This window comes from Thermobia domestica, chromosome 5 (genome assembly GCF_964235325.1).
Source record: "Thermobia domestica chromosome 5, izTheDome1.hap1.1, whole genome shotgun sequence".
Classification (NCBI taxonomy): Eukaryota; Metazoa; Arthropoda; class Insecta; order Zygentoma; family Lepismatidae; genus Thermobia; species Thermobia domestica.
Window position 1 is genome coordinate 167,284,877 of NC_137458.1, and position 15,221 is coordinate 167,300,097.

At 35.0% G+C, this 15,221-nt stretch overlaps 1 protein-coding gene across 1 annotated transcript in view; it reads left to right on the forward strand.

The window, feature by feature from the left end:
• LOC145686258 (sodium channel protein Nach-like) overlaps positions 1 to 15,221 on the forward strand; it is a 148,777-nt gene that overhangs the window by 29,521 nt on the left and 104,035 nt on the right. Inside the window, exon 2 of the mRNA XM_081759374.1 lies at positions 12,083 to 12,277. Coding sequence (XP_081615500.1) covers positions 12,083 to 12,277 — 195 coding nt within the window. The remainder of the gene's footprint in view (positions 1 to 12,082; positions 12,278 to 15,221) is intronic.

The following is a 15,221-nucleotide window of genomic DNA, read 5'->3' on the forward strand; positions in this document are numbered from 1 at the left end:
CGAGACAGAAACATATTTTCTTGTCGAGACACGAGTCTAGACAACATTTTCTCGAGACGAGTAGAGACAGGCTTAAATCTCGACTCGACTCAACTCTTGAGCAAACGGGAAGACATCAGGGACACATGATCCTAGGTTTCAACCCCTATGGCCTCACTGGCCTCACTAACTGCCTTCAATAAATAATTGGTGGTTATTTTTGATCTCTTGCGTATTATTACATCCAAAAGTTTCTTTCCTCTTACTTTTTTTTTTAATTCAAAGCTTTAAACATACTAAATTTTAGTGTTCGATTGGTTTGAGGAAGATCGGGATACATCCGCTTGTATTTTTAGCTTAATTCTGGTACTTGGATCACATTAAAAAATTGCGATTTTTGTCATCTAGCATCTCCTTTTCTAAAATTTCATAAATCGTAAGGTATTCTGAATTAATCTGTTCTACGCTTGCATTTGAACAATCTATTTACATTCTAATTCTTTAAGTCTGTATTTTTTATAGGTATTGCATTTATTTAAATCTGATCCCTAAACTTACATTTGAATAATTAAAATTCAAAGTAAGGAAAAGTGGGGTACAGTGAGACACAAAATTATTAGATCGTTGTAACCTGCTTAATATTTACGCAAACATTTTCAAAAAAAAGTGTTGAACTTTATTGCTATTTCTAGTATACATCAAGACTACAATTGGTTCGATACATGTATATGTAAGTGAGTGAGTGTCACAAAAGCCTGGCAAAGTGTTTTGTCTCACTGTACCCCAACCATGGGGAACAATGAGACACCTCACATATAATAAATATCATCAATGACACTTAAATCTATCTTACATCTAACAAACTGAAGTCCACATTAAAGTTTAAGTAGGACTGTTGTCTTTTTGTTTGCCCATGCATGCTGGGCTCAGGAAGTACCATTTTGATATCTTCTTCAATTACACTCGCTAAATTAGGGACATTTGGAAAAACAAACTTACCAGCTACCTTTTCACTTTTTCTTAAGAAAGAGACTTCGTAAGTCTTTCCTTCGGTACTTTGGAGAGCTTTTCCAACATAGTAAACTTTCTTTTTTCCACTAAATTCGACAAGTACGAAACTATTATCACTAATATGATGAATATCTGGAAAACAGTCTGGATCAATAATTGGAATATCTTCGTCAGAAGAAAGTAAATCCACATCATCATCATCATCTGTTTCTTCAGTGGGCTCATCAAATAGACGCTTGTTGGGTTTATTAGGATTTATTTTGTTTCTACTTTTGCTTCTCCTGAGCTCCAGGATTTGCTTCTCTGGTGTGTCAGTTGCTATGATACTTCTGCCTTTTTTTCTGGAGCTACCCACTGTTTTCGATTTTGATTGCCGTCTCGGATACCCTAGAAATTCTTGAGGGCTTACAATTTTGGGGGGATTACTCGATTTCCAGAGACCCTTTGTGCAGTGTCTTCTCCTGAGTTTCTGGGTGGATCTTCTTCTGTTAGCAATATTATATTTGCTCTTTCAGTAGAAGCTGAAGGTGATGAATCCATTACTGAACTAGGAAGAAAATCTTCGTTGCTGAAAACATGCCTGTCGAACGGATAAATCCCAGTTTTACGAAATGCAGAGGTAATGTTTGAGATAGACATAGCTTTCTCGAAAGCAGTTCCAACACATGATGCGACTTCATAGATTTTCAGAGTATTGCCTGGATGACGCATCATCCAGCTCTCGACAGCAGCAGTATAATAGGTATGAAAAGGTTTGAAAACACCCACGTCTAAAGGCTGGAGACGGTGAGAAGTGTGAGGAGGAATTGTGAGAATAGTAACCTCAGATTGTTTTGCTATATCTAGGGCTTCAACTGATAAATGACTTTCATGATTGTCATAAATTAGGAGGGAAGGGTTTTCAGGAGAACTACCGGAATGTTTAACAAAGTGTTCAATCACCTGCACAAACAGTTCAGTGTTCATCCAACCACATTTCGCTGCCAAACCAAGAGTTCCTGTCGGAGCACCATGAATCATGTTCTTGAAAATGAACTCTTGGAAATACCATAACCGGAGGCAGAGAGTTTCCACTCGCACTTGCAATACAGCAAATTGTAACCAGTGTCCCTTTCTCTGAACTTTGCACTTGGTTAACCTGTTTGATGCCTTTCTCGGTTATCACTTTTTGGTGTCTCGGAACAGTACTTGTTGTTGTTTCATCGAGGTTGAATATCCTAGTGACGTCGGAGAAATTAGTATGTCTTTTATAGATCTCTTCTAAGTTATCAAAAAATTTGTCAACGTTTTCTCGATTAAAAGATGACGCTCGCGACAAGCTACAGCCTTCAGGTGATCGCAGACTTAAATTCTTGTGCCGCTTGAGAAATCCCTGTAACCAATCTAGTCCTGCCTTCTTTCGTTCAGTCCAGTTGGAAGGTACTTTTACATTATTTCTAACAGCCATTTGAAATGCCAACGATCTACATTGAATCGTTGAAAGTCCATAGCACATTTTCAAGCACATAACAATGTAATCAACTAGAACACGTTCTTCTTCATCCGTGAACACCCTCCTAACGTCGTAGTGAGGTCGCATTAGAATATCTGATGTTGGATGTTGACGCTTCTTTCGGACATACCTGTAAATATACGAAAAATACGTTTCCATTAGAATAAGCTTTCTGATATACAGGGTATTTCAAAACAACACCGACAACGTTTGGGAGGTAATTCCTGACACAAAGATAAGACAAAAGGTATAGACCGATCTGAGTTCACAATTGCTTCCTTTCGGAGCTACGGGCATATAATTTGAAGTACTCACCAACTACATCTATAAAAATTGTTGCGAAAATACCACAGGATTCTGGAACACGGATATTTGGATAGGAGTCTTACTAGTTCTTAAGTGAAGTCTTGACTGACTACAGTAGATTCCATAGTTTTGGAGCCATGACCTCTAAAATTCATTTTTTCATGTTTTCGACAGCCTATAAGATTGAAAGGAAGCATTTGTGCACTCAGGTTGGTCTATACCTTTTGTCTTATCTTGGTGTCAGGAATCACCTTCCAAACGTTGTTGATGTTGTTTTGAAATACCCTTTATATGAAATTACGTTTCATAATTTAAAATTCATTTATTGAGTTGAGTTTAATGTCCCTTTCAGCAACAAAGCTATATGAGACGAGGATCTACTGATTAACGTGGAATCCGAACCGAATAAGCTCCCGCCGGGAATCGAACCCGCGTCTCGCACGCCAAAGGCGCGTACGCTAACCGCTTAACCACGAAGGAGCTCAATTTCAATTATAATAATAATAATCTGCTGTTCTGTCTCCCTGAAAATCATGACTTCCTTGATTACGAATCGGAATGAAAGTTCGCCCAAAAGTGGCTATTTGCAATGCAATATGTTGCTTGAGTGTGAAAATCAGAATGATCCGTCAATAAATTTCAAAAATAAATAATTTGCGCAATTATGAACCAATCGGAACCAAACTTAGTACAAACTTGTTATTTACAATAGCTTAGTTGAGTGTGAATATCAACACGATTCAACGAAAGCCTATAAAATGATGTCTGTTTGAAATTTTAAAAATCTACCTGTCCTTTGTGGCTCTAGCAGACTAGTGAAAAACAATATCATAGAAATATTCTTAACTTATCGCAATCGACTTGCATTAATCCCAGAATACAAATAAATAAAGAAACATATGTATAAATGTAAGTTACCTGAACAATGTTTGGAAAGCTACTCCCTTGATCTTAGCTGCTTGGCGAATGCTGATATTATCATTCAATACAAGATTAACAGCTTCAGACATTTGTTCTTCCGTAAAGGTACCAATATTTGTTTTCCTTGGCTGATGTCGAGGCATTCTGAAATGCAATGCGAAAGAAATCATTAGAATGTAATGATTTTATGCGGTTAATACATATTTTTTTCTAAAACATTAATTTTATTGTAAGTGTACGTAACATTTTACTTCCTCTAAAGATAAAATTAGGCTTTGTTTGGATCGACTTCTTTTTTGGATTACCTATATTTTCGGTGACCCTGCGACAAATACTGCATCCAGGAAGTATAATAAAGAAATAGAAGTGAAATATTTGGGGACGTATTTTCTTATCGAACTAAACGACGTAGAACCTAAATTACGCAACAGCAATTTAATTACAAATTAGATATGTAAGTTTTATTTACTTTTAGAGTAAATATAGCATCCAAAACAGAAGTAAGCTTTTCGTTATTAGAAAGAAAAAGACCAATTAACAAAGAAAGTATAAACTGTATTAATTGGGGTACAGTGAGACACGTCTCACTGTACCCTTTTTCAGTTTGTCTCATTGTACCCCTATAGCTACCTGCAGTTATTTTTCTTATTCCAGTGCTTACAGAAAGGAAGATTTTCGAAGTAACTTGGACAATAAAATACTTTATCCTCCAATGCAAAATAATCTTATGGTTTAAAGTCTGATTCGTCAAAGATTATGTTTTCTATGCTGTGTAAGAGAACACAAATAATTTACTTTTCTTACCTGAAAACTGATGAAACGCAGCTACTCACAAACCACCTTCAGCAACTACGACGCAACTAGCATAACAAAGTACGATCGCTGTGCGCATTATTTGAGGCTCATTGTTGCAACCTTCTTCCTATAAATTATTCACAAAATCCGTATGTCTCATTGTACTCCAGTGTCTCACTGTACCCCCTTTTCCCTTACATACATATAGTCAAACGTATGTAAATGCTCCCCTAAGCCATCTCTTGGAAGCGAGAAACAGTAGCGAAAAAATGCCATGTACTCATATAACATGATTTTTGATTTACTAATTGATTGTAGAGTTAATGGGCACATCATTATTGATGCATTTGTACCCCGTTACCAGGAATTTGATTTTGCATGATTATGTACGCACCAAATTTTCCGGATATAATTATAGAACAGTGTTAAGCGGGGAAATACAAACTTAAGTAATGGTCCAGATCCCATTTATGTCCCATCTTGCATATCAAAGAAGGAATATGTATTTGTCACATATATTAGACAATTTGAATCGAAATAGCAACTTGAGCTGTTATTGCTTATGAGTATAAAACTCATATAAACCAATTTTATATAAATCTCAATCCATAGATTTTTTTATCTTAAATATTTAATTTATAATTCAATTTTGGAAATTTAAATATAATTATGCCTTCATATTTCTCGCTACCTGTGAAATGGAATCAATATTTTAAAATGAACTAGTTAGTGATTTCCTGTTATTTTTAATGTATGACAAAGAATCATTTCCTTGAAGAATGTTTATAGTGATCTCAGAAGAAAAACGCTGACCGAAAGATAACGAGAGGTGCTGAGTCCACGGCTGAGTGGACACCTGCAAAATTCCTTATCTGATTACTTCCAACGACATTTCTGGGTTGGATGAGCACAGGGAAGATTTTTTGCTCTCTTATAGACTGAAATAGTGATGTCGTCATTTCCTCTCCGTTACCATGTTGATCGCCATGTTTTTTCCTATACAAACGCGTGAAGCGAATGTTGTATTTTAAAGTCTACTACAAACAAGGACAACGGCTGTAAATTTATTTACAATTATAAAATATTTTAACGACTATTGAAGTTGGCAGAAAAGGGTACAGTTTTAGAATATGGAAATTCGTTTAGGAAACCGAATAAAATACAGAAAATTCATAAAAAAGATTAGTATCTAAGGAACTTATTTCTAAAAGTGCCACATCCCTAAGTGATAAGGAAGAAATCAAATATTATTAATGTAAACGTCATTATGATGTAATCCACCTTAAGAAGCAATTAAACCCAATATAAACTCCCTAACGTGCAGATTGACAAACTGTCGGCACAAGGAAACTTATTGGGAGAAAACGAGTGAATTCGCCCCATTTTAAAAGAATAAAGTGCTTACTGATATTTTTCTAGAAATTAGCAGATTTTCATTAAACATGTCTTGTGTTTTGTTGGGGGAGAGAAAATACCATATGCGCTCGCGTAATGTCCGCACTTAAAAAAAAAATCGCAGTGTCAAAATGCAGGTGCGGACATTACGCGGGTCGTTCCAAAAACGCGCAATTTTCAGTCACATTTTTTAAAAGTAAATTTCATTTTGAACTTCCTACATAATATCGGTAAATAATTAAATGAAAAGCAGGGATTGACTCAAAATCCATAAAGAATATGTAGCCAGTATATAAATTATTTTATTTAGCTTAAAATTATACTTTACACAAAATAAAATAATGCACAATTATTTTGTGTAATTTATTCTAAATTTTTAAATAAAGTGTCTACTGCCAGAAGTACGAAAATTGGTACTGTATTAGAAATATCACAAGACGTAACTTAGATTTTCGAATAGCGAATAGAGGCAGACAGATGGTTAGGCTGCCGAAAAACCATCATAAACAAGATAAGTGCTCGAGAATTTTTCTTATGACAGAGGCGCTAGTTCTCAAACCTAGGCACCATAACAATACAATTTCATACATGGACCTTCATAATGTTACTTTTAATTTAACTTATTTATGATCCAGACTCCTATTTCCAATCGCCTTGACTATCTGGCGTCCAAGATTTTTCGAGCCTGAACAAGAGGAATATTGACAGAAATTCATTGTGTTACTTATGTTGTTACTTTAACACTTCAGCCTTTTCTTTTCAATTCAAAACTTCAGCCATTTTAGAACACTATTCATACGAAATAGTGTTCTAAGTATACAAACATAAGTTTATATTCTTCTCCTTTTCAGATAGGCCAGTATTCCCGGGAGGCTGCCCCCTAAACTTTTCAAGATAGGCTTGCAAATAAAGCATAATATGGTGATGAACTATAATATAGTTGGATTAGCCCCCTAACTTCTACAGGACCCCCCCCCTATATTTTTGGGGTGGCTACAAGCCTGCCCTCAGCTCTGAGATGATTAATGTTTGGTATATGGTAGTACTTTTGCAAAAGATTATATCGTGAAAGTATTGTGTTTTGTGTTCTGAGGTCCACAAGTAAAAAAAATCATGCATAAAAGCAAACGTTTTAAGAGTTCAGCCTTTGTTAAGTTTCGTCCAGTAGATTGATTTCTATTATATTGTTTCAATCACTGAAACAGAATATTGTTTCGATTACTTGTCATGACATATCACAAACATTCATTATAAAAGGACACAGTGGATCAATAGTGAAGAGCTCACCTCTAGTGTGAATGGTACGTGGTTCGAATTCAAACCATATGAATTTCTGATCGGCAACATCGTGTTCGTGGGTTTTCTCGTGATTCAGACTTTTCCTCCCACATGACCATTCCATTGATTCTTTTATAATCATTCACTCTCATTAATCTTCCGTCTCCCTTTGCCTACAGGACATATTCGTGGAACATAAAAGTAGAAATTTCATTTTATTTTATTCAGTAATAAGCCACTATAACTAGTTTGTTATCACTACTGTGAGACCATACCTGTTTATTTGTTGATTTAAATGTAATCTTATGTATTCAAAACACTTCAGCCAATTTGATAATGTTCACATGGACTAATATAAACAATTTACGAGTATGTTCCATTTCTAAAGAAAATGACAATAAGCGCGAAGATATTATGATGAAATAATATTGCTAATGTGTAAAGTAGTTCACAATAACACTGGTAAATTATCAGAATGCCCATGAACATAATTATCATTGTAAGTTTGTGCGTCCTTGTGTTGAACTCAGTAGAAAATTTAGATTACTTTTACTTAGAGAAATGTTTTTAAGTTTCTTACTTCAAACTGCAAACAATGTCAATAATATAGCAAATTAGTGTACTTTGTCCTAAGATATTAAAGTATATTCAAATAATTGGTAATAAATATATAAATAAATAAATAACTTGCTTTTTAAATAAACCTTAAATTCTGTTACTTTTCTTATTCTTTGTGTTATTAGCAACGTCGTACACATTTGAAAAACATGCACCGTATCTTTCGCTAAGCTGTTTCCCTAGTGAGTGGCGCAGAACTTTTCCCCTGTCACGTACAAACATGGTGTTCGTTGTTTTAAGTACACGAGTAGCAAACCAGATTTCAATCGCAAATTTCGACTAGTTAGAATCGTCGCATGAGTGAAAGGAAGTGTTCTCCGTAATCAGCTAGCACTGAAGTTTTTTTAGAGCAATAAAAAAATCAGAGGAAATGCCCATGATTCTCTCGCTTTGGAGATGAGAATCGAGACGAGACGAAAACTATCGTAAACATATCTCGTCTTACCTCGATTTTCTAAATAGTGTATGTCCATTCCTTAAGTAACAATTGCTCAGTAGACTAAATCTTATACTCTATTTTATTACTTCGTATGTCGGAGCTCATCGAATTATGGTCTGTGTAGATATTTCTGTAGCAAAGCTTTTGTAATAAACTTTGCATATCCTAAAAGTTATTTTATTATATGCCTTATTTTTCAGTGATACTCATTTATTTTTATTACAGTTATTTTCCTTAAAACATACAGTAGAACACTTTCTACATGAACCTTTAGTGGAACGCTTTGGTTTAAAATTTGGGTAGTTCCATTAGCGTATGTTTGGGGTACGGACGTCCCTGCCCCAAATAACAACTTTTTTGTAAGTTTAGCCGAATTTTAGGGCAACCTTAAAAATTTTAATACCATTATTATAAATATTATTATTATTTATTATTACTAATGTTTTGTAAATTTAATGGTTCAGCCTGTTCTATCCAGCTCCCGCCCAGTGTTGAACAAACGCCGTGTGTGTAGGTTTGCTCGGTGTTCTTTTCCCCACTTTTTTATTCCACTATTTTTTTTCATTCTAATCATTGATGTTTCCTTTAGCATAGCCGGCATAACCATGACACTTCAAACTTAAAGACGATTTTTCTTAGTGCTCTTGTGAGTTCAGTAGCCCTCCCTTGTACATGAAATTTGCATGGTAACCACTCGCTTAACATTTAGCTAGTTGTAATGACGTTCTGACTATGTTGTAACTTTTGCGTAATGATAGGGGCGATTTTACAGATTTTAGTGCAATCTTTCCCCGTGCGGAATTTTTCTTCTATATTATTATTATTATTATTATTATTATTATTATTATTATTATTATTATTATTATTATTATTATTATTATTATTATTATTATTATTATTGCATAATTTCTCAGATCTAGGCTTGTGCAACATGTCGATATTGATATTGACTTATCAACATTCGAAATCGCGAATATATCGACATCGATATACCAACATCCTAAATTCTCGATATCGGAATTCGGGGTCGAGGTGTAGGGAGCCTCTAGGACATCAGATGGATGAAGAAATTTAATTTAATTTTTACAATAATGTCTTCTAATGATAATTTCTTTATGACCACAAATTACAATGTAAATAAATCCACTTACAAATTTGCAATATTGTATGCTGTAACTTCTAAGCCGCCAGAACTTTTCTGTTTCCTTAAAAAGAGAAACAAGAAAGCACCTATTAAAAGCAAGTACTTTGAACTTTGACCTAGAATTTATGTTACGAAATATTTTTGTTTCTTTCCCTCGGAGATTTCCATCCGTTTTGTCCTTTAGAACCGCTCATTGAGAAAAAGTGCACAGATGACAGCTATATGCACACACGCTCTAGGGCAAACGCAGAAATTTTGAAGTGGAAACTAGTTTTTAATACTACTACTACTACTACTACTACTACTACTACTACTACTACTACTACTACTACTACTACTACTACTACTACTAATAATAATAATAATAATAATAATAATAATAATAATAATAATAATAATAATTATTATTATTATTATTATTATTATTATTATTATAACAATTAGGTTTACAACTAGGGTTCCATCTCTTTATCTTGTATGGCAGGGCTGCAAGTCTATTACAGCGCTAGTGTGCCTTATTCTGTGTTTGTCTCTCTTTCCGTTTAGTGTCGATGTTATATTTTCTGCTGTTAGGCTTTTATATTAAGCTTTTATTATGTACCCTTATTGTTTTTTTACAAGATTTTTTTTGGAAAAGTTAGAGAAACTGATTTCCTCTTATATCTATTTCTTACCATTCGTCTTGTTTGAACTGCTTACGTAAGATCATTTTGTAACATTTTATGTCATCCATTGCTCTCACAATAATAAAATCATCATTCTGAACTATTTATTTTATTCTGTTATTTGCAGTTTGCTACAATGGTATATTGGTAACAAAATTGAAGTTTGGTCCAACGCCTTTCTAATTCTCAACCCTCTCAACGACCGTGTTTTTTTGGGTTGCCTAGTATTGCAGGGAAGGGAGAAATGCAAGTGGAATCGTATATACAATAAGCTTTTGAATATTATCCTCATAGAAATCTTTCGCGTGATTTGACAACCACGGCAACAGTCGTATTGTCCTCATCATCGTCGTCTTGGTGCTGACCACCCAGATCCTTTTTCAAATGCAGAAATATATAGTAGTCACTGGGCGCTAGATCGGAACTCTATGGAGGGTGATCAAGTTGTTCTTAGTCAAATGATGCGATTAGAGTTTGAGTTTGAGTTTCCACGTGTGGAAAGGCAACATGGATCTTGTGGAACCAACATGATCCCCTCACTGAGTATACCATGGTGCAGTTTTTGTAAAGTAAAATATATTGTGTCTCTGCGAGGCAAGGAATCCAACACGAACTCTTCCTCTATGTCGGAAAATACAGTACATATTATACGACCCGCTCGGAAGAGTAATACTCCAAGAAGTATAACTTTTTGCGGGCTATCCTAGCCAGCTTTTCACGCGAGACCCCAGCCAGCTGCTTTACGTTGGTCACAAAATTTACATCATAGGGGTCAAGGTGGACCAAAACGAGCACTGCGGGGCTTGTAACCCGTTCCAACTACTACTAATAATACTAATACTAATACTACTATTAATATTACTAATTATGTGCAAAAAGTAAGTAAATACTTTTTTGAGTATTATTTTCAACTTATTTTAATGGAAACAGTGTTATGAAATTAAAAGAAAACTTTTTGGGCCGGGTTTCAAACCACTCCAAAAGTGATTTACCTTATTAGTATGTTGCACTAGCACGCTCGGTTACGAGAGCCGACAACAGGAAGCGTTTGATTTCTGTTATATGTAAGCTATGTGCCAAGAAACATATAACGCCAACCAATAAGAACCGTGAATTTAGTTCCTATTTTTGAGAGCATTACTTCCCCAAGTAAGTCCTCATATTATTGTCCGGGCTGAAATTTTTGCTTGAACTTCACTTTCCTGGGTGAGATTAAATTCCGCTATTCCATGGATTGTTGCTTTGATTCTGTATAACGTAAGCCATCCATGTTTCGCCGTCTGTAACAACCTTGGTTAAAAAATTATCCCCTTGCTCACTGTATCTCAAGAAAAGATCACTGTATCTCAAGAAACGCACTGACTAAAAGTTTGTCTTTCTGAATTTCAGTTAACATTTTCGGTGCCCAAAGTGAGCACAATTTTCGATAATTTAAGTATTGAGTCAGAATTTCATAGACAAACACTTCTTGAAACTTGAGGAAACTTATCAGATAATGACAAAATCGTAAAGCGTCTGTTCTGTTTCAATTTTTCGTAAACTTTCTGCAATAAGTTTTCAGTGATGTCAGAAGATTGCCCACTTCATCCCTCATTATGAATATATGTGCTGCCATCTTTAAAAGCAGTAACCAATTTCCATACTATTTCATCACTCATAATGTTTTCTCCATTCGGTTCACTAATGTAGCGATGAATTTCATCCGTTTTCACACCTTTATCCTAAGAAAAAGAAATCACAGCGTATTTTACAGTCGTTGGGATTCTCAATTGGCGGAGGTATTTTTTCTACTCACAAACAAACGTGACAACGGTTGAATGTTTCAGTATTGGTCTGCCTTGCCACCAGATGAAGGTAGACAGTGCGTGTGCGCGGCATGCCGACTGCAGCACTGCAGCGACCGAATTTCAAAACGGTACTTACTTAGAAAGCAAACCTTTATTGATAATAATAATAATAATAATAATAATAATAATAATAATAATAATAATACAATAACTGAAAATAAAACTAAATCATGTTTTCTGGATTGTTTACAGATTGTTTTGGATTGCATCGTGTGGTTTGGCCTGTTATGGAACCTATTTGTTGTTTCGAGGAACATGGTTCAACTTTATAAACAACCCGATCAGTTTCACAGTTGATACAGACTATTTGGATTGGAACACTGATTTCCCTGCTATCACTGCCTGTCAAGCAGCTTCTGACTATAATATCGAAGATGTGATGGACCGGTAAGAACATATTTATTCAGATACTCGAAAATTTTTCAACTAAATAACAGATATATCATTGTTAATTTTGAAACAAGTATGACACGAGGAATTTGTTTGACGTTGAAGTAATAGTGTTTGAAATTGAAATTTCGCTCAATAATATCGCACTAATAATTATTTTTTTAAAAAAAATAGAAACTATATTCCTTTTTGTACGATTACATTATGTAGCAAAATTTCGACTTTTTCTTGTTCCTGGGACAAAATTATAATTTCCCAATTCCCTATGATGAAAGTAATTGGGAAACACCTGATATTCCATTCTAAGTTTGCTTTTGTTGTTTCTATTGTGAAAAGTGTCTGTGACGCGTCGACGCTCAGAATTCCGTAAGAAATGACAAAGCTTATCAAGGGAAGAACGGATAGCGCTAGCCCAAACTTGTTAAAATGGATAAAAATACGAAGAAAATATGAGAAAGAGTAATAAATTAATAAAGTTGTGTCATGTTCAGAATTGTTTACTATGTACATGTACCGAAAACCGTTTCTACAAATAGTATAATTTGTTTTTAGTAGAGGAAACTACAAGTGTTTATTCCGTAAATATACTGGTCATGGTCAATCCTTCTAAACGTCGACCTGGTAAGAATGCTTCTCCTATTGTGTATCCAGACATTCCGTTATCATTCGCCCCTGTATCACACTGCCCAGAGCTTTCTGTGCCCAAACCGCCTTTGAAAATGCAGACGTCCACAAGAGAGAGCAGTTGTTCCGAAGAGAGTGATGTCGAAGAACCAGATTACCTTTATTCAGTATTATCCTAAACAGGAGGACATTAATGATTTGTGTAGAGATCTAGGTCTGACAAAATCAATCGCTGAACTTCTGATATCTAGACTCAAGGACTGGGATTTGTGAGATGAAAGTGTGCTAGTCACTAGTCATAGGAAGCGCCATCACACCCTTTCAGATTTCGTCACTCTTCGAGGTGTACTATCTTTCTGTCAAGATGTGTCAGGTATCTTTGAGGTAATTGGAACTAAACATGATTCATGTGAGTGGCGGTTCTTCATTAATAGCTCATCCAAAAGTTTCAAAGCTGTCCTGTTACATAACGGGAACAAGTGTCTTTCTCTTCCTCTAGCTCATTTAGTGCAATTAAAAGAGGAATACGAAACCATCAAGATATTGTCAGAAGCCTTGAATTATGACAAGTATGGGTGGGAGGTGATTGGAGATTTTAAAATGAAAACATTCTTGATGGGTCTTCAAAATGGATTTATAGATTTCCTCTGTTATCTGCGTCCTTGGGGCAGCGGAGATACAGCATCACATTACACCAAGAAACACTGGCCACCACGAACAGAGTTCACTACGGGAAAGCAGAGGTGTAAACCGTTAGTAGATCCCAAGGAAGTGCTAATCCCATCGTTATAGCTTAAATTTGGCCTTATGAAGCAATTTGTAACGGCTCTTGATAGGACTCAGAGGCTTTCAACTATCTTCAAGACTTTTCCCCATTCTGTCTGAAGCAAAGGTCAAAGCTGATGTTTTCGTTAGACCCCAAATTCAGAAAATTATGCAGTGCCAGAAGTTTCCAAAGAAGCTTAGGAATGTTGAGCAAGACACGTGGAACAGTTTCGTAGCTTTGAATTGATACTCTAGTGACAAACTTAAGCAAGATGAGTTGTAGAATGTCGCTAAAGCTACACATCCTTCACTCTCATCCGGACAAATCTAAAGACAATATAGAGGCATATTCTGAGGAGCAAAAAGAACGCTTCCATTAGGACATTTGCAACTTTGAACTCAATCAAGGAATATATAATGAGCATATGATGGAAAACTATATTTAAGGCCTCATACGTGAAAGTGATCTGATTATAGACGCAAATATTGGAAAACAGCTCATTTCTAAGTTTTTGTCTCATGTTTCGGTATCTGTGCTAGAATATAAGTACATTTATAGCCTTTTGTTTATTTTTTTTACCTCCATGTCTTGGCATAAGTTATAAAAGCAAGATTCAATTTATAAAATTCTTTCTCCATCCCACAAAAGCAAACTTTTACGTGACTAATTTATCATTTCTTCATTTCCTCAACATAAGCTTTCAGGAAACATTGTGTTATTTAATAACTATGTAATGCCAGCAAAGGATCTATCCGGTTTGCCATAAGCACAAGACTGTGTTACGACATCAGATGAAGAGTCACGCTGCGTGCTAAATCGACTCTGGAGATTCCAAATCAATATGTGAAATATTTCAAACACGTAACGTCCGAGTGAGGCGCCATGGGTAATTTGAAGAAGATGCATGTTTTATCATTTTACTTAAACAGCTTGACTTTTGACAGGTCAAGTTCTATCCATATTTACCTTACGTGCTATAGTACATCGTTTTTAAGCCCTTTATTATCTCTTTGCAATAAACTTTCAATTACCCATCTCCATATTATAGTTTTTGAGATATGTGGATGAGTTCATTTTTTCACAAATATTACATTGACTAATGTTCAAGTTTTGTGCTTTTCTATGTTCCATCCATTTTAGGACAATTTCTTTTAGAATATACAATCTACGCAGTTTCTTCTACATTTAAGCTGATTTTCAGCCATCTTCCTGTTTTGGTTTTTGGAATTATTTGGTTTTAATTGATTTTCCATTGACATTAATGTCAATGACTCGTGCTTTTTAAAATCATATTCCATTCATTTATGGACAATTTGCTTTTGGAATATACATTTTACGTAGTCTTTTCTACATTTCAGCTGAATTTCAGGCATCTTCCTCTTTTGATGTTTGAGATAAGTGAAGGAATAACACTGTGCAACATGAAATCTGTCCTTTACACAGAAATATGTTTTTCTTATGCATCTTTGCATGAGAAAATCAAATCTGTAATTACTTTTTATGTATCACATACCAATTTTGTGAAAAATTGATAAGTTTGAAATTTTGCAC